The 25,369-nt window shown below is 39.2% G+C and overlaps 1 protein-coding gene across 2 annotated transcripts in view; it reads left to right on the forward strand.

The window, feature by feature from the left end:
* The first annotated feature begins 892 nt into the window (after window positions 1-892).
* The window catches only part of LOC143406444 (broad substrate specificity ATP-binding cassette transporter ABCG2-like), a 56,745-nt gene continuing 32,268 nt past the window's right edge, over window positions 893-25,369 (forward strand). The window contains exons 1-2 of one of the 2 annotated variants that reach the window (XM_076865151.2): window positions 893-1,276; window positions 21,502-21,720. In XM_076865151.2, coding sequence (XP_076721266.1) covers window positions 21,521-21,720 — 200 coding nt within the window. In that variant the 5' untranslated portion in view covers window positions 893-1,276; window positions 21,502-21,520. The other variant, XM_076865150.2, reaches the window with a different exon arrangement.

Below are 25,369 nucleotides of genomic sequence, written 5' to 3' on the forward strand. Positions count from 1 at the left end.
ATGCACCTTGGATGGATTGATTAATATAAAACCTTCTGTTTTTGTTTTTCCTATTGTGCTTAAGAACCCATGTATTGACTTTCTGTTTTGAAATTTTCAGTATCTGTCTGTCATCACTTTCTGAAAAAGGGAAGCAACAGATTCCCTTGGGGGCAGCACCACCTACTGGAAGCAATGCCTTCCAGCTGGGAACCATATTTATTCTAATAGCCCTTTAACTGGCAAACGTGAACTGTCTGTCTCTCCTTTGACAGGACCTGGGTTGTCTCAGATGTCTCTGATTGACAGTTGTACATACTCTAGGACTCAGCGCACCTTGAATTTCCATAGAAAGTCTGGTGGCCCTTTTACAGAATATAGTGTTCAGCCTTAATTGGATCCAATTATAGCAATTTTAATTATAACCCAACCCTTTGCCGAATTAGCCAATCACATAGATAGCCACCAACCCCAAGCTCCTCCAATCAGGGTAAAGGGCAGTACTGCCTTGGGATATAAGCGGACACACTAGCTACCCAGGTTCTATTGTTTTCCCTTCTGGTACAAATAAAAACTTTTGCCTTGCCACTCTCTTCTAAGCATGTGTTTGATTTTTTTTTTTTTTTTTTTTTTTTTTTTTTTGTGTGTGTGTGTGTGTATGTGATTCTTCGTTATTTCTAACACAACGACCTCTAGTTTTGGAGTTAGGTGATTTGTGTCAGTTTCAGATTTGCTCCAACCTAAAAATCTGCCTAAGGTGTACGTGAGCATAAGTATTGGTGCCTTGAGATCTTGGATAGCTACTGACTCTCCGGAGTTTAAATTCTTTTTTATTTATTTATTTTTTTTTTATCTAGGAAATGGCATATCTAAGGCTTGTATGAAGCCGAATTAAACAAATGTCTGGGAAGACAGTGCACACTGTAAAATGCCTGGAAACGTTACCGCTACGTCAATTTTTAGTGGACCTGCACGGTTTGCGCGCATGTCCTCTGTCTGTCCCTCTCCCTCCCCTTTTCTCCCTCTCAATGCTGCTTCTCTCTTTGTTAACCATCCATGCACCTTCTGTTCACTTTTTCTATCTGTAAAAAACCGGGAGTTTTTGATTGTGCCTGTGCACTCAGTGACCCGGGTTCTCAAGTCCTGGTGTTTATTTTGGCATTTTGGTTTCCCCCCTCCTCCTTCCTTTCGCTTTGCTCTCCGCAGGGAAGGGCTGGCCGCGCTGGGGTGGTGGTGATTGTGTCCCAGCCAGGGAAAGGCCGCAAGGCACTCTGGTTCCCTCAACCTCAGTCTCGCGGTGAGTGCCCCCCTCTAGGGTAGCGGGCGTGGTGGGCTCTTTCCGGTCCTGGCAAGGGCTGTGTCACGGCTGCGGTCCATGTCCAGGGTCCGCACACACAGCGTCTCCAGAGCCCTGGAGGAAAGGAGAGCCCCGCGCGCTACCAGCCCCGCGCGCTACCAGCCCCGCGCGCCACCACTGAGGTAGGCTTGATGCTTGTGACTTGTAGAATGGAAAGTGATTCGAACGATTGCTGATTGGGACCTGTATTGGGACCTCTCCTTACGCCAGAAAGAAGACGCAGCTCTAAGAGTTATTATGCTGCCTCTTGGAATAAGGAAAGGGGCCAGTTTTTATCGTGTGTAGCGGTTGCAGGGATGGGCTTTGTGGAGTTTAGGAATTTTCACTGGTTTTGGGCACAGTTTCAAAGGGTATTCCTTTCCTGTGCAAACAGTGGGGCCTGGAGGTTTGGAGCCCAGGGGCATTTATGTTCCTGCAATCTGGACCACAGCCTGTATAAACCTTGTGATATGTGTGAGTCCTGGAAGCTGTTAAGAGAACACGCAGATCAGGTAGAAGAGAGCCCAAGTTATGCTTAGTAACAAGTTAAAGGTGCTGAGAGTTTCTTTGCCTTTAGCCTTTTGTGGCTTAAGGTTTCAATTTTGAACCAACAGCGGCCAAAGTTTTCATTCTTTTGTGTTGTTTATGCTTGGAGATATGTTGGTGAAGGCATACTGGCTTTAGTGCATCTGGGAATTGTTGCAATGCTGGGGATGGAACCCCAGCATATAGCAAGTGCTACACCCCAGCCGTGGATCTAGCTTTTGTGGTCCATAAGACTGAAGAAGTAGTTAGGGAAGAACACACAAACACACACCATGCTTTTAATGGCTAACAGGCTATGAGTTAATTGTCCTAGAGGTTTTTTTTTTGGTGGTGGTGGTGGTGTGTGGGGTTTGTGAGACTGTCTCATTGCCTCCCTCAGAGTTTCTACTCCTTTATCTCTTAAGGTGCACTGTTTTTCCTGGGGATTGATGATTGTCTCAGGGAGACTCATAAAGGAGGTAACCTGGAAAGGAGGCAGGGGTGTTGGGGGAAAGCACTTCAGGAATTGCACAGCACAGATGCCTGACATCATTGTTGAGAGGAAGCTCCTTCTTGGGGCCTGTTTGGAAGGTCCACAAGATTCCTCTCAATGCTTATATCAAGGACTGTTAATGCTCTGCCTCTGAGCACACACATCCTGAAACTGGAGCTCAAACTGTGTGTGATTAGACTGAGTGAGGAAATTTGTGTGGCAGGAAAAGTGGGGAGGTATTGTGTGCACACATTGTTAGAAAATAGCACAAATAGCAAGATTATCAGTGAAAAACAGGAAAGTAAGTTTAACTAGTGTAACTATACTGGAGAGACAGAAGACCAATGTTTTCAGCCCTGTCTTGGGTACTGACATGAGTTTCTAGATTATATCGACAAGGTGACCAGAAATACACGTCATCTTAGTCACACTGTGGTCTGGTTGATCATTATCTCAGAATTGATCCAGTTGTTCAATCCTTACCTTGTCTTAGGTATGAAAGTTGCTATTGCCTGCTGGGGGAGTGTAGGTTCTACTCATTGTAAGACATTTATTAGTTAAATGTCTTGTTCCCAGAATTCAAGGTCACTGATCCAAAGAAAAGGGCACAGATGCAAACTGGAGGAACAGAGGCCAAGATTTTTATCCCTGCTTTTAGTTGCGTATTGGACACTTAAAGGTGGAAAAAAAGAGTCTAAGTCCTTGTTCATTGGAAGCCCTGGTAGCTTCATTTGAAAGTGAGTATGAAATACAAATTGACAGTTCAGAGTTGTTTTTCAGAAAATGATGTGGAGGTGCAACTGATTGCCATTCTGGAAATGTGTTATGAGTGGCTCAGTGAAGGTAAAAACCTTGCCTGTCTCCAAATGTGTGCAGGCAGAATGGAAATGGGATAGATAAAATCTTCCCAAGCTTAGTTGTTACTCCAAGTGGAGGAGAAATTTTGTTAATATTTTAAAGGTAGTTCCTGTTTTCATTGGCTTCCCAGTGCTATTGGAGATTTTGAACACAAATGTATGAAACTAACTTCATGAATGATAATTCTTTTTTGTAAGCTATATGAATTCTGTTCATTTATTTTGCTTGAGGAAGAAGATTGAGTTTAGCTAATAATGGACAGTTTTACAAAATTAGAAGCATTTTCTTTTAGACTTTGCCACACTTCCATTTTTTTATAAGTTTGTTTTTCCTAAACTGAAGCATATGGTACTTTTGTTACTGAGCCTGCAGAATAAGAATCGAGCAGGAACACTATATTGCAGTAACAATAGATTTTTATTTTTATTCTCTGAAACCAGGGAAGCAGCAGGTGAGGACAGAATTCCCAGGCAGATTCCCTAAGAGAAGTGCACAGCTTTTATAGCATCTCTAGGGCAGGCAGGGACTTTGTCTTCTTTGTGTCATTACATGTAGGTGTGGAGTCTTAGTTGCACCTGAGCTCGCCTTCATCATGGGTCTTCATGAGAGGCTTATATCATTATCACCTTAGGTTTCTGCACCAGGATGTGATTTTTACTATGCTAATTAAGTAAAGGTTCTCATAGGTTATTATAGTGAGTACTTGGTGTATGCTTTCCCCCTTGTAATCAATACAGCCCCCAGCATTGCATTAGAGGAAGATAAGCAATTCTTCATAAGTCTTCCTGTGTTTGATGGATAAATAACTTAATGTCTGTTTTTCTTAATCTTTTCTGTCATGATATGTTTGATCCCATTTTCTTGAGGACTGACCTAACAGAAATTTCTCATTTCCCTAGTTTTATTTATTTTTTTAGCACTTTCTTATTTTTAAAAGAAAGATTATACTATCATAGCATTGTACTCTTTTGAAACCTAGAAAAGAATTTGTTATAAGATATGCCAAATGTATGTATCTTTTATGGCTTTACAAAATTGCTTTATTTATAAATAAACTGATAATGGGAAATACAATTTAAAATCATCACCTGCATCACCAATATGGTAGCCCCAGACATACATGGAAGTTGAACTGAAATCAAGTAATGTTAAAAATTTAATTTCTCTGTCACATTACCATTTCACGTACTAAGTATCTAACTGAATGTATCTAGATAGTGAACAGAATATACTTTCCCTTATTTTCTTTCCCTGTGTGTTACTGATGAAAGTAGAAAGACGCAAAACATTATATTGAGCTGCTTTGGGCAGTCTTTTTTTGTAGACTTCTCTTTATAAATGTAGAATAATATTATTATAAGTAATTTGTTGTGTACTTTGTGGATAAAAGGAAATTGATAATTTTTGACTTTGCAAGTTCCATGCCTCTAGCAGGTGCTGCCTAATCTCTACAGTTTCAGACTTAGCTCACAGACTCAGGCCTTGACCTTTTTTGTCTGCAGTGCAGGAAGAACATTTGCTTTCCCCTCTTGAGTGTCTATAGGCATGTGAATTAACTGACAAAAACCAGTTTGGTTCTATGTTGTGGATTCCTCAATTCTTGTCTTCCTGAAAGAAAGATTCCAGTCAGGATATACAGCAAGAATAAGCAAGTACAAAGGGCTTATTTAATGAAATGAAAGTACACTTCAGAGAATGTAGAATGGGCTGTGCCAGGAGAAAGGGGTTTGGCCTTGTTTCTTTTGCTCTGTGGGTTTTTATAGGCTGCCACCCCCATGAATTCTCCAACCCATGAATTTTTTCTTTGGGATGGTTCCAGTCATTTCCTGCCTTGACTCAGTGGGCTTCCATCAACTCTGCCGTGTCAGAAACTCTCCTATTAGTACTTAAGGGAAAGCCATGGGGAGGTCAAAATCACAATATGAATAGTATCACAGTGAATCAGGGACATCCAAAGGACACAGCCTCAGTGTTCTGCACAGTCTCACCAGTTGGAAAGTCCCTTAATATGGTTCCATCCAGTTCTTTTTAGTTTTAAGGAGGTGGCATCTGGCTGTGAAGGAAATGCTTTATGAATAGGGTTCTCTGTCACCCAATGTAAAGTTCTGTCACTTAAGATGTAGTGAGCCCTATGCTTGCTCCTCCAACTCCCTGCACATGTCTGCCTAACTATCTACTTTAATATGATTAGGAAGAAAACTTAGCCATAGATTAAAAAGAAAAGTGAGACTCAAAGTAGCGTCTCGCCCATGTCCTGTGCAGGTGGTGGAATCTGGGTTTCCTCTGCTGCATAATGGTCTGGCTGCGAAATAAAGCTAAGACAGACAAAACGGCAAAGAAACCACAGGACACAGGAAGTAATTTTAGAAGATGGGGATGGGACGGCTCTCTGATCTTAGGGCTCAAGCTTCCCCACTGGAAAGAGACAGCAAGAGCCCGAGTTCACTTTATTTACGGGGAAGCACCAGAGGTTTTCCATGGAATGTTCTTTTGCCAAATGAGGTAGGAGGTGGGCTGTCCAGTTTCCAGTCTCCCTAGCCAAGCAAAGACAGAGGTCACATGCATTGCACAATTCATTGAGTGGGAGGAGCCACAAAATAGTTTGCAATGCCAAACCAAAATCTTCCTGGCTCAAATAATTTTTGGGTGGTGTCCCACAGTACTGTTTAGAATTTGGAGCCTATTTATCATCTTAATAATGAAGGGGTGCTGGGAGAAGGGCACTTACAGGAAAACAAATCACTTTGACACCGAAAGCTCTGGCCTTGTCCCTGATGCTGATCCAATAGTATGGAAAAAGTTTTGAGAAAAAGGAAAAAAAAAATTCCCTTTTGCTAGCAAAGAATACACAGTAGACTTCTATTTCAGAGGCTGTGATTCTAACTGCCAGGAGGAACAAGAGATACACAAAGGCTACCCTCCAGCTTTGCCCCTTCAGGAGTCAAAATTCATTTGTAGCCTTGAGAGGTAGCTATTTCTTAGAACCTCCAGTGCCAAACCCTAAGACTGAATTCCTTGATTCCTGGTGGTCTCTGAGCCAACATACAGAATCTCAGCTTTGGATAGGAAGAAGGTTAATTTTACTTCCTCTGTGGTTAGGGAGGGACAGAGAAAAAAGAGGAAGGGAAATAAAACACACCACTTTTAAAATAAACTGCAGTGGCAGAGCAGCATGCAATGGGCCCCTATTATGACTGTAAGATGAATGGATCCTTAGGACAGTGGATGTGAGATGTGATAGTTTTGTGAAAATGTCTGGTAAGAGTTACTCTTCCCTGATTACTCCTGAGAGGAGGGATTTATGACAACTGAGTTCTTCGTGGAAGCTCTGCTTTTAGGCAAATCAAGGATTTTTGGATTTCGAGCCCCTTAAACACAAAAGTTACTCCCAAACTTACCCTTCCTAGACTCGGGACTAAAGGCCCTCTGAGCTTCTCTAGGATGTATCTGATGAACTCTAGACCATATGAAAATCTAGCTGTGTCCAAATGTCTAAAACTATTGAGAGTAAGAGAGGTGCCTGTTAATTAGAATGTCTTACTGGAAGGAGGAAACTGGAAAAATAGGAGTGAGAGGAAGTTGAGTTATTTACAATGAAAAGTTGGGACAATGCTTGACTGAGGGGAGCAGTTATGATCATTATTGGAGAGAAGGTGGAGGGTTGGAAAGTCACTGACAAAGAGCTTCCATATGGGTTTTAAATCACCACAATTGCCAAAGTGTTAAATGTTAACATTGTGTGTGACAATGTAAATCCACCAGTGCAGATCTGAAAACAGATCTATCAAACATGGGTCTGTGTTGAAAGGTTCCAGAGAATTCTACCTCAAAATATTTCTCCTTGATATTTGGGTTTTGTGTGAGATAGGAATTTAGGGGATACAGAAAAAGAAAACTAGATTGAGTCTCAAAAGAGAAGCACCCATGAACTTTAGGAATGCAGGAGATACCTGTGAGCCTTTGAGGTGCAGAAATTGCCCATGAATTCTTGCAACTCATGAGCTATCCAGACTGTGCACTTGGCCTGTGCTCTTGACCCATGTCCTTGCTTATACAAAATAACGTTAGGGCAATGTGCAAAGATAAGGGAATTGGTGCAAAGTTGTGTAACTGCTCTACCTCTCATCTCTCTGCTAGAAACTGTCCCTGTATGAATGGACCCCTGTTATAGCCAGAGATTGCTGCTTCTCTCTCTGGAGATGGCCTACATTCTCCTTGCTTCATTCCATAAGCTTCTCACTTTTGAGAAAGCCCACATCATTTCTTGAATGTGCTTTGCTTCCTTTGTCTGTGTCTCTGACTGGCACATGCTGAAATTCTTTGCCATCGTGTAAGCCAAGAACCCTACTAGTCCTGAGTGGAGGTTACCTTTTTGAAACTCCTTGAACCTCTGATGATATTTGAAGTTTAAGACAATTGAAAGCTCTTTACCTTTCTCTGATTATTCTACAAATATAGTATAAATTTAAACTTTTCTAAAGCATATTTACATTTCTAAAGGAAGTTTCCATTTCTAACAGTGACTTCCCAAGACAGTCCTTACCTTACCATACATTTCCTCCTTCATCTTCCCAAAACTTGCTGCCAGAGACCCAAACTATATTCCTTTAGCATAATTCCTATGTGTATGCAAAATTCCTATGTGACCGTACATGAAGTAACTTTTTCTTTTATTAACTGTTATCAGTTTTTTTTTTTCTTTTTTGAACCTCCAGCATGCAAACCTGTGCTCTACCACTGAACTGCACTGAATACACCTTCTCCTCGGTTTAATTTCCAGGAACTCAGCAGGAGAATTTAGAGGGAAAAGGGAAAGAATTTTGCTTTCCTAAGACAGCATTTAAGAAAACCTAAGAGCAACATTAATGCATAACAAAAACCCAGAGAGGGTGGAGAGGCTCACCATCCAAGATCATCTTATTCATATTCTTTGTTTAAATAAAAGTTTATCTCTTTGGGCCCTTGAATTTGATGTCCTTCCTGCCACCACCCAGATCCATGCCCCTTGTCCTAGCATGTCTGCCCAGATTTTTGATACTAGCTCCCTACTTGGTCCTCATTTCCACACTTGCTTAACATTCTCCATAACTGATACCATGAGCCTCTCCTGATTAAAAGGCCTCAAGCTTCTTACTGAGTGTATATATCTTCCATGATCAAGTCTCTTCCAACTTGTTCAAAATATTTCTCCATATGACAGTTGCAATCATATGAGGTCTTAGGGCACTTGAGTGGATTGACTTCAAAACTACTTACCAGCGGCCTTGAAGTACATAGTCAATCCTGGCTGCTTTAGGGTGGATCTGTCAAATGAGAGACAACATTGAAATGAAAACCAAATGCAAGGGATAAATTTTGGAATTTAAATTTACATTTTATATTCCTCTTCCTTTCTATTTACAAGTTGAAGGAGCCACCTGACAGTGACTTGAGGATTACAATCTCTTGATTTTTTTTTTTTTAGAGAGAGAGAGGGGAGAGAGAGAGAGAGAGAGAGAGAGAGAGAGAGAGAGAGAATTTTTTAATATTTATTTTTCAGTTTTCGGCGGACACAACATCTTTATTTTATTTTATGTGGTACTGAGGATCGAACCCAGCGCCCCGCACATGCCAGGCGAGCGTGTTACTGCTTGAGCCACATCCCCAGCCCCACAATCTCTTGATTTTAACCTGAACCAATAATTTAAGGAGGTGCTTAAACAGGAACCTAATGGCTCTGAGACAGAATTCAACTCTCCTTAAACTAGAATCATCCCTAGGGAGGAAAAAGGTGAGGCCCTGAGCTCTTGGCCCAAGGTGGTCCTCCTTTATTGCAACTAGTACATAGGTTTAACTGGTGTTATGGTTTAGATATGAGGTCCCCCCAAAGCTCATGTGTTAGACAATGCAAGAAAGTTTAGAAGTGAAATGATCAGGTTATGAAAACCTTAATATAGTCAATGCATTAGTCCTATTAAGTGGGTTAACAGGGTGGTAACTATAGGCAGGTTTAGTGTGGTGGGAGGAGGTAGGTCACTGGGGGTATGGCTTTGGGATGTATATTTTGTTTCTGGTGAGCTGAGCTCTGTCTGCTTACTGATTGCAATATTTGCATCTGCAGCGGCTTTCCTCTCCTTACCCTTCTGTTGTGATGTTCTGCCTCATCTCTAGCCCAGAGCAATGGAGTTGGCCAGCTGTGGTCTGAGACCTCTGAAACTCTGAGCCTCAAACATTTCCTCCTTTCAATTCTTGTCTTTGTGTGCAGCTAAGAAAGTAAGATCTACCTGGGTACTTTTTTTTAACCTATGTGTTATTTTCTTTGTATGATACCTGAAATTTGCACTCTGGTTAGAAAAGAGTGCACAATATAGTAGAAAGTAAAATGTAGAAAAAATGATGTTTTTAATGCAGATTATTGTTATTATTATAGGTATAGCAGGATACAGTGAAGGAAAAGGTCTAAACTTTTCAAAAATGTGAAAGTGTGACTTCACTGTTCAGAATGTGACAAGAGGGGAGGAGAGGGTGGTATATGTAAGAAGAACCTCAGAAAAGGTGTGACAGGCCCATTCAAGATTAGAAAATTTCAAAGGACCCCCAAATTGTTTTTTTTCTCAGCCCCCAACTATTTCTTGCTAACTTGTTCTTTAGAGTATTTCCTCCATCCCAGCTTCCTACAGGCAGTTATCTTGTGCTGAGAATGGAAGCCCCAAGTGCTGCCAAAGCACTGACCTGGCACCAGTGTTACCAGATTCCTAAGTCTGGACAGATCACTGTCCTCTGTTACACTATGCCAGTCAGAGTATTAGAAGTGGTAAATGGAAGGAAAGGAACTTTAATTACTGTGACCATGCTGAGAAGAATACATGTAGGAATACTTTAAGGGGCTGAAGGAAATTTTGAGATTTGGTAGAAAATTGTTACAAGAATAGGGTTGGAGGCATGTGCAGGTGATGGGTTTGCATAGCTGAAAGAGTAAGTCGTCCTGGTCAGGCTGTGGTCTGGTTGTGCATTATCTCAGAATTGCTTCCGTGAAGCTCTGGAAAGGACATGATCACTTGAGGAGGTGGTTTCATTTTTGTCATGAAATGATCGCTCCTGCTTAGAGGGACAGTCTCAGTTTTATCATGGGGTAATTGTTCCTGCTTAGGGGGCCAGTCTCAGCACAGGGTGATTTATTCTGGGAGTCTCACTAGTGCTTGGGGCATAGTTTCGGTCCCTCGTCACAGAAATTCTTATAAACCAGGCCTGTTTTAACTGAAATCTGAGGTAAATGTAGAAGGAAGTGACTCAGAGGAAACAAAGTTAAAGAGGCAAATAGATTTAGAAAGGGGCCAAATGGAGTTAGTAATGGATAATAAATCTGGAATTATCAGTGTTTAGATGAATATTCCGAGTGATTAAAATGACTACTTGCAGAGCAGAGAAGGGACCTAACCCCAAATTCAAGACGATGAAGGAGACAGAGAGGAAGTGAAAGCAGAGGTGCCAAGTTTTTCTCTTGCTTTAGTTACATATTGGGTATCTGCATGCCCAAGGGAAGGATCCCTGCTTTTAGCCAAAGCAGCTTCTGATTCTCTGTTACCCTAGGAGGGTGCAGCCAAAGTTAGAGCACTAAGGTTGTCTTGTATCTCTTGGCTCCCACAGTCTCACTGAATCCGTATGTGTCTATATCCTGGCTTTTTGTACCTATAAATTGTAATGCTTCTGTGAGATGAGTGAAGGCACATTAACTGTCTTTCCAGCTTTGGTCAAACTGTCATTAAATTCATTTTTCCTTTTTATAGGGTTTTCTCTTATAGCTGATGTAGGTAGATGACCAAATCCAGTCAGTCAGAACCCAAATTCAGGCCTCTATTCTGGCCACCAGTAACAACTCATCATCCATTTGGAAGGGCTTTTCAAGTTGGCTAAGACCCATCATCAACCCAGCATGAGTAGGCTTCAGGAATTGGAAGGTGGGTTGCAAAGTTTTTTGGAGGCTTTTATCTAAGGACTCCAGGTCTTGGCAATGGGTCTGGGACACAGTGAGAAAATTTCAATTAGGATGAGCAGGAACTTTGGAAGCCAGCAAGCAACAAGAAGGTGGGCAGCTGATATCTGTCACACGGAAATCTAGATGTGATGGATATTCTTCTTTACATAAAAAGATTAGTCTAATCCAATGAGAGCTGTGTATGTGACCAGAAAGTTGTTACCACAGGAGAGATTACTGTTCATTTGAAAACAGTTATTACCTTTTTTGAGTCACCGAAACCCAGTGTACTGGATTAATTGGAGATTGGGGACTTTGAAGTTAGCATGATGCTGAGACGTTGTATTTTCTTTATTTTTAGTTTTGTCTTAGATTAATGCATTGCCATATATTAGTGAGAGAAATGGACTTTGTTTCTTTCTTTTCCTTTATGCATGTTTTTCTGGTTATATAGCATTTCAACTGGATGTTTTGATGTTTTGCATTTGTTAGACCAATTTAATCACTTGTTATTTTTTTGACTGGAGAATTATAAAGGCCCTATATCTCTTTGAGGAAGATTCCTAGCCAGGAACTGAGCGGCTGCTCAGTATGTGAGTTATAAATTTAACCCAGTTACAGGGAGGGAAACTCTACACATGCTTCTAACACTGTTACGTTATTTATATAATTTTTAGCCCACTGTTTTGCAACAGCATGGGTAATCGTTCTTGGGTATTTTAGTTCCAATTGTTATCTTTTATTAATGGGAAACTTCAAAATGTCTAATTTACATCTTGAGTCAATGAGGTTTTTAAAGTTAAGCAATTGTTAATTCCTTGCATCTTATCAGATCATAATGGAATGAAATCAGAAATTAATATGACAAAACCTACAGAAACTACATAAACACATTGAGATTGAACAATGCTCATTTGAATGATGAATTTTTGATAGAAGAAAGAAATTAAAAAATTCTTAGACTCACATAAGACTAGTGATACAACATATCAGAACCTCTGGGACCTGATGAAGGCGGTTCTAAGAGGAAAGTTTATAGCTGTGAGTATGTATCTGAGAAAATCAGAAACATTCCAAATAAATAGCTGAATGATGTATCTCAAGTCCCTGAAAAAGAAAAACACACCAATTCCTAAACCAGTAGAAGAAAGGAAATAATTAAAATCAGAGCCAAATCAATAAACTTGAGAATGAAAAGAACAGTACAAAGGATTGGTGAAACAGAGATTTTTTTAAAAAAATAACTTTATTTATTTATTTATTTATTTTTATGTGGTGCTGAGGATTGAATCCAGGGCCCTACACGTGCAAGGCGAGTGCTCTACTGCTGAGCCATAACCTCAGCTCCCCCGAAACAGAGATTTTGTTCCTTGAAAAGTTAAACAAGATTGATAAGCTCTTAGCCAAACTAAACAAAAGGAAAAGAAAAAAGAAAAAACAACCAAACAAACAAAAAAACGAAATTAATAAAATTAGAGAGGAAAAAGGAGAAATCACCACAGACATCTCAGATCCAGAAGGTCATATACTCTAAGAAATTGGAAATCCTAGGAGAAAGGGATACATTTCTAAACAAATAAAATGTGCCAAAACTGAATCAATGAGACATAGAAAACCTAAACAGATCAATCAATAACTTGTAATAAGGTACAAGCTGTAATAAAATGTCTTCAAACAAAGAAAATCCCAGGACCAGATGAATTCTCAACTGAATCCTATGAAACCTTTAAAGAATAACTCCTCAAATTATTCCATGGAGTAGAAAGAGAAATAAAACCTCCAAATTAATTCTATGAAGCCAGTATCACACTTACACCAAACTAGATAAGGACACATCAAGAAAAAAAACACAACAAAAAACTACAGACCAATGTCCTAATGAACATAGATGCAAGAATTCTTAATAAAATATTAGCAAATTGTGTTCAACAACAGATTAAGAAGATTGCACACCATAACCAAGTTGTTTTTATTTCTCAGATGCAAGGATAGTTTAATATATGTAAATCAATAAATGTAATTCATCCCCACATAGATAAAAATAAGGACAAAATCACTTGTTAGCTCAATAAATGCAAAGAAGAGCTTTTACAAAATTCAGATCCATTCATGATAAATACATTGAAGAAGCTAGGGATTGAAGGAACCTGCCTCAACATATAAAGTTTACATATGAAAAACCCCAAACCAACCTCATAGTAAATGGGAAAGACTGAAAACATTCCTTTAATACTTATGACAAGACACTGTCACCACTATATTTAATGTAGTCCTAGAAATCTAGCCAGAGCAATTAGGCAAGAGAAGGAAATGAAAAGGATGAAAATAGGAAAGGAAGATATCAAATTATCACTGGTTGCAGATGATATGATTCTTTACCTGTAAGATCCAAAAAGCTTTACCAAAAGATGCTAGAGCTAATAAACAAATTTGGCAAAGTTGCAGGTTGCTAAATCAACACACAGAAACCAATAGTTTTTCTGTATACCAGCAGTGAATCTGCTGAGAAATGTGATTCCATTCACAATAGCCAAAAATTACATACATACATACCTAGAAATAAATTGACAAAGGAGGTGAAAGACCTTTACAATGAAAACTGTAGAACATTGAAGAAAGAAATTGAAGAAGACATCAGAAGATGGAAAGACCTTCCATGTTCATGGATAGGCATAATAAATGTTGTTAAAATGGCCCTACTACCAAAATTCAGTGAAATCTCCATCAAAATACCAATGGCTTTTTTCATACAAATGAGAAAAAAAGTCCTAAAATCCATTTGGAAGAATAAAAAACCTGGAATAGTTAAAGCAATTCTAAGGCAAAAGAGCAATGCTGGAGGCATCATAGTACCTGACTTCAAGTAATACTACAGAGCTATAGTAACAAGAACTGTATGGTCCTGGTATAAAGAGATTCATAGATCAGTGGAGCAGAATAGAAGACACAGAGACAAACTCACACATCTACAGTTATCTGATCCTTCACAAAAGTGCCAAAAATGTTCATTGGAGAAAAGATAACCTTTTAAACAAATAGTGCTAGGAAAACTTGTTATCCTATGTAGAAGAAGAGAACTAGACCCTTTCTTTACCCTTCCCCAAAATCAACTCAAAATGGATCAAATACCTAGGAATTAGACCGGAAACTATGCATCTCCTCGAGGAGGAAAATGTAGAGTCTACACTCCAGGCACAGAGAATGACTTTCTCAACGGGACCCCTAAAACTAGGAAAGAATGTGAAGAGTATCCTAGTGGGATGGCATCAAATTAAAAAGGCTTCTGTACAGCAAAGGAAACGATTGGGAAGGTGAAGAGAGAACACACAGAATGGGAGAAAATCTGTGTTAGCTACTCTTCTGCCAGAGGATTATATCTAGAATATATAATGAACTCAAAGACTTCACACCAAAAAAATCCAATAACCCAATTAATAAATGGGCAAATGAATTAAACAGACACTATTCAAAAGAAGAAACACAAATAGCCAATGAGTATATGAAAAAATATTCAACATCTTTAGCAATTAGGGAAATGCAAATCAAAACTACACCGAGATTTCATCTCACATGAATCAGAATGTCAGTCATAAAGAATACAAACAATAAATGCTGGAGAGGATGTGGAGTAAAAGGGACACTTTTACACTGTTAATGGGATTGTAAATTAGTATGACCCCCATGGAAATCAATGTGGAGATTCCTCAAAACACTAGGAATAGAACCAATATATTACCCAAATATCCCACTCTTGGCACCTAAAGAATTAAATTAATCATACTACAGGTTTCCAAAGCTCCTCATGTTTTCTGACACAATACTCCAATTGTATCTCCCAGCTGAGATGCATACCCATTTATAGCAGTACAATTCACAACAGCCAAACTATGCAACCAGTCTGGGTATCCAAGAACAGATGAATGAATAAAGAGAATGTGGCATATATACACAATGTTTTTTTTCTACCATAGAGAAAAATGAAATTGTCATTTGCAGGAAAATGGATCAAACTAGAGACCATTATGTTAAGCAAAATAAGTCAAATTTAGAAAGTCAAGAGTCATATGTTTTCTCTCAGATGTGGAAGCTAGAGAGGAAAAAGGAAAAGAAAGATGGGGCATATCTCATGAAAATCAAAAGGAAATTAGTAATGAGACCCAAGGCATGGTAAGTGGGGAGGGAGGGAGGAAGTGGTTGGGAATGATGTTGGTCAAATTACATTGTTATATGGTGTGCATACATAAATATGTAACATTACATCCCATCATTATGTACAGCTACACTGCACCAATTAAAAAAAAAATATATGGTTGCGGGAAGGAAGGCCATCATTAGATGTGTTCCTTGACCTTGAAATCAGAATGATGAGCCAAAATAAACCTCTTTTCTTTATAAGTATAAAACAGAAATAAAAACAAAAAATCAAAACTAACAAAATCAAACAGTGTGTTCCATAGTTCTCTTAATATATCATAGGAGGTTGGAAAGATCCTCAGTGGTTGAACATGATGCGGGGGCTTGGGTGGTGGTGGCAGTAGAAGTGATTGCAGGTGTTGGAATTGGCGTGGGGAGATGGCTTTTAAAAGTAAAGGTGCAAATTTCACATATTACTGTGCCACCTCTTTCATTCCTTCAGGAGAATGGAATTCTGGCTAATTATTACCATTCATTGTGTTAACAGATGAAAACTCAGCTATTTACCTTTAATATTCTATATGCTAATATTTAAATGGTTTCTTTCTTTTTCAGTTTCCAAAATGAATAGAGAGTTCTAAGTGCTAAATTTGGGGTATAAAAACAGTTGTTCAGAGATTACTCCCCCCCACCCCCGCCAGATTAACTATGACACGCCTTGCCTCTGTGTTTCTTGTCCCTACAGGTTGTTAAATCTGCAGCTTAGTACTCTCAGTTTTGGAAAATACTTAGACAGTGTATCTGTAAATATCGTTCCTGCCCCGTTTTTCCTCTCCTTCTTAGTTTCTGGACCCTTTTCATCCTGTCCCATGTTTCTTATGCTCTTTTATATAGTTCTATTCCTTTTCAATCAGGAGCTTTTCCCCCTCTTTTTTCATTTACTTATATGTTCATTCCTTTCTTCCTTCCTTCCTTGTGCGAGGTGTTGAATTTAGGCCTTGAGCTTGTGTTTGACCACTGAGCTATAATGCAAGTCCCCTTATTTTTCGTATAAGTGACAGGGTCTAGCCATATTGCCCAGACTACCCAGGCTAGCCTGGAACTCAGTCATAGTGCCGAACCTCTGGTTTAGGTGGGACTGTAGGGGCCTCCTTGTCCATAGCTTAAATTCTTAGTTTTGATTTTTTTTTTTTTAAGAGACTGGTTCTTCTGTGATAATCTAATTTTTCATTGTATTCTTGAACATATTAATCAGTGGTTTTAATCCAGTTTGGATTATCTGTGGTCTGCATCTATGTTCTTGTTTTGGGAATTTTAAGTTCTGTTTTTGGGAATACTTGTTATTTTTTTTTTTATATATAAATTGAAAAAATAATTGAGAGTGGATTTAACTTTCTTCTAGCAAAGTCTGAGCAGAGCACATTGATTGAGCCAAGGCTGTTTTCTTTTTAGTTTGTCCATATTCATAGGCTATAACACTTCTGATATCTCAGAATCTGGGGTTTCCAGGGCTCCTTATGTTTTCTGACACAAAACTCCAATTGTATCTCCCAGCTGAGATATTTGCCCAGATATATTAGGGGCTTTAGGAAGATGCCTCTAGCAGTTTCTCTGCTTGGTTGTCCTGAGTGTTGTCCCATGAGTGTGCAGTCTGCACATGCCCGTACCTGGAGAGGTGTCACAATCAGCAAAGGTGTGACTTATGCAGTCGAGCGGAAGAAATAAAGAATGTCCATGTGCTTCTGCCCTTTTCAATGCTATATTCACTCAAATTCTCAATACAATTTCACTCTAGAGGTTCTTAATAAAAACAACATAAAAAGACAATCCTTAATGCTAGACACTGCAATAGACATAACCAATTCACAGCAAACAATTCTAGATTAATTCTAAACACTGCAAACACTCTTAATCATGACAGGCTCATGAAAGACGTTCCCTCTGCATGTTAAGCTCAAGTGCCAGAACTAAGTCCAGCAAATGCACACTCGCTCAGACAATGGTGATCAGGTCAGGAACTGAGGCAGGTTTCTCCTGGGGTGGACCTGACAGCTGATTGAGGAGAGGGTCATACAGAGATACTGCATTTCTCACCTGGGTCAAGATGTAGCTATAGAATCCCCAAAAAACAAATGCTGAATATTTTCTCTGATATAAGGTGGCTGACTCATAGTGGAGTAGGGACGGGGAGCATGGGAGGAACAGATGAATTCTAGATAGGGAAGAAGGGTGAGAGGGAAAGGGAGGGGGCAGGAGATTAGCAAGGATGATGGAATGTGATGGACATTATTATCCAAAGTACATGTATGAAGACACAAATTGGGTGTCAACATACTTTATATACAGAGATATGAAAAATTGTGGTATATATGTGTAAGAAGAATTGTAATGCATTCCGTTGTCATTTAATTATCTTTTAAAAAATCAATTAAAAAAAGTATTTGTCCAAGTACAACTAAAAACCAAAATATTAAAAAAAAAAGAAAGAAAGAAATTAGAACCAAAGGGTGTGTCACAGTGAGAACAGTTTCTATACCATAAACCAAAATATCAAAAAAAAAAAAAAAAGAAAGAAAGAAAGAAAGAAACTAGAACCAAAGGGTGTGTCACAGTGAGAACAGTTTCTATTCCATTTGAGAGCAGTGAGGAAGATGCAGAGGATCTGGCAAATGATGAGAGGAGTTGGGATGTCAGTCCAGGTCCTCATCAGGCTCTCCAGCCTGAGGGCATCATTGTCGGCTGGCTGAATGTTATTCATTTGCTCCATTATTTATAGTAAAATTTTGGGGCTTCTGACTACATTAGCTACTGGATTTCTCAGTGAAGTCATCCGCCCTGAGGTTAAATCATTGGTCTGGTGGTCTCCACCCTGATTTTTTGCCTCTCACCCTTATTGGGATGAGTTTGTCAAGGTGGGGAGAAGTGACTTGTTTATGTCAGGGCTGTGCCTGATGACCCTTTTGGAGGGCTCTGTAGGTGTTCCTGGTGAGGCTATAGGTTTCAAAGTGGAGTTTTAAAATGGAGTTGCTTAGGCTAAGGCCTAAGGCCATCCTTACAAGAGAGAAGGTTATGGGCTGCTGGGATTGCCTAGTGCTGTTCTCTCCTTGCTAGTGTAAGGGTCCAGCGAAACGTCGGAGGGAGAGACCACAAGAGACCGGCTCCATGCAATTGGCAAAAGGGGTTTTATTGATTCAGCATGCTGAGGCTCCAGGCTCACTCAGGAAGATAGAGCAGCCCAGAGCCCAGAGCAGAGGTCAGGCAGAGCTTAAGTACACTTTTTGGGGAAGGGGGGGGGATATTTAAATTGATTCTGGGCCCGTGGTGCCTAGTGCCAGGCGACTCAAAGTCCCAAGTTATCAGACCATCAGAGGAGTCAGTGAGAATGTTTACTGGGGCAGCTCTGGTATTGTCCTAACAGCTACAGAGATCAAAGGCTCCGGGGTAGCCGAGGTATTTAACATATCAATGGTCTCTTACTTTACAACCCAAGCCTTGCAGTTACAGACTTTACAATGTCCGGTCTTTTACACTTTAACTCTGGCTCTGAGGCTTAGAATCAGCTTAGAAATTTTACCTTTACACTAGGACTTTGGTTTCTCAAGTCCTGGTTGGTTTGTTTGCTCTCATTAGAAAACTCTTCACATAGCCACTTCTTTTTTTTTTTTTTTTTTTTTTTTTTTTAAAGAGAGAGTGAGAGAGGAGAGAGAGAGAGAGAATTTTTTGATATTTATTTTTTAGTTATCGGTGGACCCAACATCTTTGTTGGTACGTGGTGCTGAGAATCGAACCCGGGCCGCATGCATGCCAGGCAAGCGCGCTACCACTTGAGCCACATCCCCAGCCCAGCCACTTCTTATATTTTGTCCATTTTTATGTTTATTCCCTGGAGGATGATTAGTTTGGAGTAGCTAGTTCACCATAGGCAGAGAGAAAGTTCTTCATGGATGCTTTTGGCTCTTAAAAAGGAAAACTAGGTTTATTGCAGTTAGCATTTCAAACCTATTTTGCAAGCTCAGTTCAACATAATGTAAATCTTTTTCAGGGGCCTTTTATAAGTTGTTTAATGAAACATTTTAAGCTTCATTTGTAAACTTAGTATTCAGTTTTTGCTTTAAAATCTTGAGTTGCTTAAGTATTAGTATAATTTGCTTTAATTCTTTTCATTCTTATGGCTTCTTAGAATTTAAATGTGTTTGCCAACTAAGGAAATGATTAAGTCATTGCAAACAATTTTGGGGTCTACCTTCTGTGTTAGTCAGCTTTCCATTGCTGTGATAAAATGGTGGAGGTGATCCCCCACTCACTGTCTTGACAGGGTCACAGTGAGAAAAAGTGTTAGCAAAGCCACTCTCCCACTGTCTTCACAGGGTCACAGTGAGGATGAATGCTGGCAAAGCCACGCTGGTTGGCGGGTAACTGAAACCATGAGACCCTTTTTTATGTAATTGGGACTTTGCATTTTCATGCTTATGTTTCTCACAGGAGGCATGAGTATGTTAAATGCCAAACAAATTAAATTTCAGATGGCTAGACCAGAACAGGTAGTTCATGCCTTGGAGGCTGTTCTACCCACCCCTCAGCATATCAAGGACAAAGTAAAAGGCTATTCTTCTATCTTAGTACATTGTGGACAAACCTAATAATGGACAACAATCATCCTCTGAAAAACAAATTCTTTGAGAACTAGTGCACCTTAACTGAGAAACAAACTCTTTGAGAACTAGTGTACCTTGACTGAGAAACAAAGAAACTCTTCGAGAAAGCAGCTCAACCAGTTTTATGAGAATAAATTTAGGAATCAATTAAAATAGGTTTATAAGACACAGTTTTAGAATAATGTTAAAAATATTATTTTATTTAGATTCTTAAGTTTAGAAATTCTTAAGTCTTTAAGTTGTATAGGTTTCTGATATGTTTTAAGGATGATTCATAAACTTTAAGATATTTTAAATATAAGATTTAAAGGGACCTTTTTAGATGGGAATTTTAGATTAAAAATAAAGTACAAGTGTACTTTAGGTTAATGATTGATTAGGAGACTTAGAGTCTGGTTACGTAGTTTGGCATTAGTTAATAAGGAAATAACATATCTTGGGAAAAATAGTAAATCTTGGGAAAATCTGAAGGATGTAAATTGGTGACATGTTTTATTGATGATTCTGTGCTTTGATGATTGTATGGCTGGGGGTCATATCCTGGAAGAATGTAGATCGGTGTGCTCTCAATCATGGTTAAGGAAATGTCATGTCTTGGCAAAGTTTTAAATTATATAATCAATGACGTATTGTGAATCTATAATGATGAGAAAAATTGTAATAAAAGGGGACCCAGAGAAAGCTGCTTTAGCTCTCTCTCTGGAGATTGCTCAAACGGAACGACTCCTGTCTCATCATTTCGCCGACGCCACTCCTCCTTCAGGACTCCTTGGACCCCGCTGGGGCTGGACCCCGGCAATAAAAGGCTGAGAAAATCAACTTAAAGAAGGAAAGGTTTATTTTGGCTCATGGACAGCTGGCTCCATTGCTTTTAGGCCTATTATAAGATAGAAACATCATGGTAGAAGGGAATGGAGGAGAAAATCTGTTCACCCCAAGGCAAACCAGAAGCAGGGAGAGAAGGTAACGGAAGGACCAGTGACAAGATATATCCTCCGAAGCACAGCCTTAGTTCATGGCCTTTGGGGACGTTTACTACCCAAATCATAATAGCTTCTTAGCTAATTATGCATAGCAACCAGAGATGTAAAGTCTGGGACTTTAATTAAGAGAAGTTTTTCCTGTCCCTGACTGGTTGGCTAAACCCCTTTTGGTCAAAACAGTATAATAATCTATAAAAATTAAAGAAAAAAAAAGGGGGATATGCAAACAATCATGTCTCTGACCTTTGGTTGCATTATGGTATGCATTTCCACCTTTACCTGTGTTTTTCCTACTTTATAAGTATTGAGTAATTTTTATACTACTAACCCTTTACTTATTAGGAATTTATTCAACATTGAATTGGAGTGCAGCTGTACGAAGTGTGTCTTCCCTCATTGTAGGTTCTAAGGTTGTTCTTATCACAGTGTCATGGGCCATTCATTGAAAAGGAATCTACTCACTGGAGCACAGTTTAAAACAGCTTGTTCTGATTGTTAACTTAATTTTTTAATTGTTTTGTTATCTAATATTTACCATCTCATTTATGTGGACAGTCAACTTACTACTGCATTTTTCTCTACAGAAAATCATAAACTTTCCAGATGACTTCCAGTAATGACCAGATTTGGATCTCAATGTTACAAAGGAAACCCAATGATCTGCCTTGGATGACCTCCAGTGACATGCAGACATTTTCTGAAGGGCCTGTGTTGAGTTTTCATAACATCTGCTGTCGAGTAGTGACGAGTGGCTTTCTCCTTGGTCAGAAAACAGTTGAGAAAGAAATACTATCCAATATCAAGTATGTGCTTGAACTTTTTAAAAGACCATTTTATTGGCTTACAATGAACTTCACAGATTTGCCTATTACCAGTAAGCTACTGTGAGCCTTTGCATTCAAGTCTTTGTACATGTTGATACATGCTTTCATTCCTTTTGGCTAAACTAGGACTGAAATGATTAAATCACTTATTAAGTATATGTTTAACTTTGAAAGGAACTGATGGAATTTGTAAAAATGGTTGTATCATGTTTTGAGAGACTGAGCAGTTTTTGTGTCATTTAGTTTTTTAAGTGTGGAGAGAAGGACCATGTCTATAGAATCCACTATCAGGTTTCTCTGTGAGTTTGCAAATGTTAGTCTTTATGTGTTTTTCTTTTCTAGAGAATAGAGCTTTCATTTTTCCCCTGTGGGGACAGGAAGTGAATTTGGGTTAGCCCAGATAGCATGCCCTATGTGTCGTGTTTTTTTTTTTTTTCTTTCTTTCTTTCTTTGGGTAAATTATTACTGATAGAACAAGCAAGCAACTTTTTTCTGACTCTCCAAGGAAAGGAGTTGGGGAAGTAGTTATAAAAGGGTTCTTTGACCCAGTGTGGTTGTGGATCCATATAAAGTCAGATGTGTTTTCAATCTTAGTGTCTTATATGCTATATCACTGCAGTCTTTCATGTTAGTTGCCTCCAACTTCCTTCAGAGGACAAGGAGATGACAAGTTGGGTACATATGTTTGTACGTGGGTGAAAGAGAAATGATCAAGATCTGAATTGACTGGGCTGAGGCCAAGAGCACCGTGCAGAACTGGAACTCTCCATGCTGCACACCTGCTGTCGTGCCTTCTCATGTCTTTCTTGTATTGGTTTGAGATCCTGATCAGAATAAGGAGAAGAATGGTGGATGCAAAGCTATCATCTTTTACTGCATGACTCACTAGAATTGTCTGAGAAGTTGACACACATTTTGTGAAACATATTCAAGTACATATTGGTCCCTTCAGATTGTGCGCTAAAAGAGGTAGAATTGGAATATGTGCAGGTTTGAATAGATGTAAAGTGCATCCTGTGCGAGGGTGCATTAACTTTGCATATCTTCTCAAGCTAGTGGACTAGTAACTCACTACACTAAATGTCTCTTCTGCTCAAGGCTTCACAATGTGTGTATTTCTGACTGAATAGTGTGTGTCTCATTGAAGGAGGAGGTCATTGTCTTATGTTTTCCTAGGCTCATAAAAGTGCAATCAAATCTTGTGATTCTTTGAATTTTTATAATTAAAAGAACAATAAGGATTGATATGCATACTACTTATATTTATGATTTAGTTATCCCTGAGACTCTGGGATGGGAGAAGTGTTGCTCTCATTATCTTATTTTTTTTTATTAATATTTGATAGCATCATCTGAACTCAAAATGGTAACTTTATTTCCCAAACTGAAGAATCTTTATTTTATTTAGTTTCCCCCCTTCCTTTTGTAAGAAGAAAATAAACAAAATTTTGTTCATGAGAATTCCAAAGATTTTCTTACTTTATGAAAATCCTTTATCTTATGGGCCATTTGTTTTCATAATGAGCACTTGAGCTTTTTCTTACCAGTGCTGAAAATCTATGGAAAAAAATATTAATTTCAGCAGATGTTGATATTCTGTATTCATGAAGGAGATTCTTTATATTCTTTGGGAAACTTAAAAATTGAAATAATTTTGAACATGAACCTGCATGCACATAACCCTTTTACCAGAGTCCTTGACTGTCCACACTGCACTGTGTTTGCTCCCATTACTGTGTCTTTTCTGTATATCATTTGAGGGCAGACTGCCCACATGATGCTCCTTTATCCCTACTCCTTCAGCGTTACTTTCCAAAAAGTTGGTCTCTCATTTGTGTATCACTTAGTCTGGCAGCAGCCGAGAGGGGACATGTAGCTTCGGAAAGAAGACAGGCGAGATCCTGAAGGCTCCCTGTCCCTGTGCACCTCATATATGTGACTGACCACCCTATCATGCCTTTTCGGACTCATCCAGCCTGTACTTTCTAGCTGTAACCCATTCCAGGTGATGTTAGAATTGATCATCTTGTTGTGTTTCTGTCTGCCAAACTTCACCATAATGCTACCATTTTCCTCTGTGTGCCTGATTATTATGAGGGGAGATGCTTTGACATTATTCAGCATCTTTTTCTTCATTAAACGTACAAGCATCAGCTCCATTGATGACTCCTGTTTGATCAGCAGCCCCTGTGACAGATGCCAAAAGGTGATTTTCCATTTTATCTTCTAATAGTTTGCATTCTAGGAAATAGCTTTATTCATGGTCTCTTCTTTCATTTCCTGTATTGACTCATGGATTTCTATTTCTTTCAATAGTAATTCAGTGGTTATTGTTATACATGTTGATACTTCTAGTATCCCTTATTTGGTCAGTGGAACACCTTTCAAAATGAGTTCTTTTTGTCCCTCATTCTTTTAATTCATTTCCTAATTCTTGAGGACTTCCTTGGCACAGTTAAAAGTTTCAGATTCTAATGGGCATGTTGATGCTGGTCTGTAATCCCAGTCACTTAGGAGACAGAGGCAGGAGGATCACAAGTTTGAGGCCAGCCTGGCAACTTAGCTGTCTGAAAAGGGTTGGGGATGTAGTTCTGTGGTAGCATGCTTGTCTAGCATGTACAAGGCCCTGGGTTCAATTCTCAGTACCCCATTTACTTCAAATACAGATAACCACTGTGTGGTTATCCTGCTAGTACTGGAGTCAGCTGATGTTTATTCTTGTGGAGGATGTTTATTGCAAACCAACATCTGGGTGTTTAGAGTGTTCATTGCTATTACATATCATTGTCCCCAGGCCTTCTCAATGAACATGCCTAGGGAATATATATATGTACATACACACATGCGTGTGCATGCTCATGCATCTCTAATTTTGTTCAAGAGAAACAACAACAACAACTGCCTCTGTGTGCAGATGCATATGGATCTCATAGGAGGGGTGAGAGAAGCAGTAGGTGGCAGGCAGCTGTTCTGCAGCATCCTGAGAGTTGTTCATATTTACTTTTATAGCTTTCTATGTAGATTAAGGCTCATGACTTCTCATGAATGCAGCAATGAGAATTCAGTACTTTGGATTCTTTCTATATTTCCATGTTTGTCAAATCTTCTCAAAAAAGTAAAAAAAACTGGCTGTTATTATTTTTGTTATTCTTACTGATTTGCCAAGTTATTTTTAAAAATTCCCTAATATAAGCACCTTCCCAGCCTCTGACTTCCTTCTCTTTTCCTTTCAACCTTTTGGCAGCCTGTGTTCCTGGGTGCTAGTGATTGCTGTCCGCCACCCAGATCTTTCATCATCTTCCTATTAAGAAGGGAAGGGGAAGGGCAAGTCTAATAGGATGACTGATACATTATGTGAACATAAATTCACAAGTGGGAATGTGACTAAGTTTCCTTTCCAGTCAGTACATACCTATTTTTGGTAAGCTATTTCCTACTTCTTTTTTAATTCATTGAATTTTTAAATTTTTTTTTTTTTTTTTAATTTTTGTGGTACTGGGAATTGAACTCAGGGCCTTGCAGATGTTGGTGAGTGCTCTACCACTGAGCTACATTCCCCAGCCTTTTTTCGATTTGCCTTTGGTACAGGTACTCCGTATGTTGCTTGTGTTAGCCTCAGACTTGTGAT

Source organism: Callospermophilus lateralis, chromosome 8 (assembly GCF_048772815.1).
Source record: "Callospermophilus lateralis isolate mCalLat2 chromosome 8, mCalLat2.hap1, whole genome shotgun sequence".
Classification (NCBI taxonomy): domain Eukaryota; kingdom Metazoa; phylum Chordata; class Mammalia; order Rodentia; family Sciuridae; genus Callospermophilus; species Callospermophilus lateralis.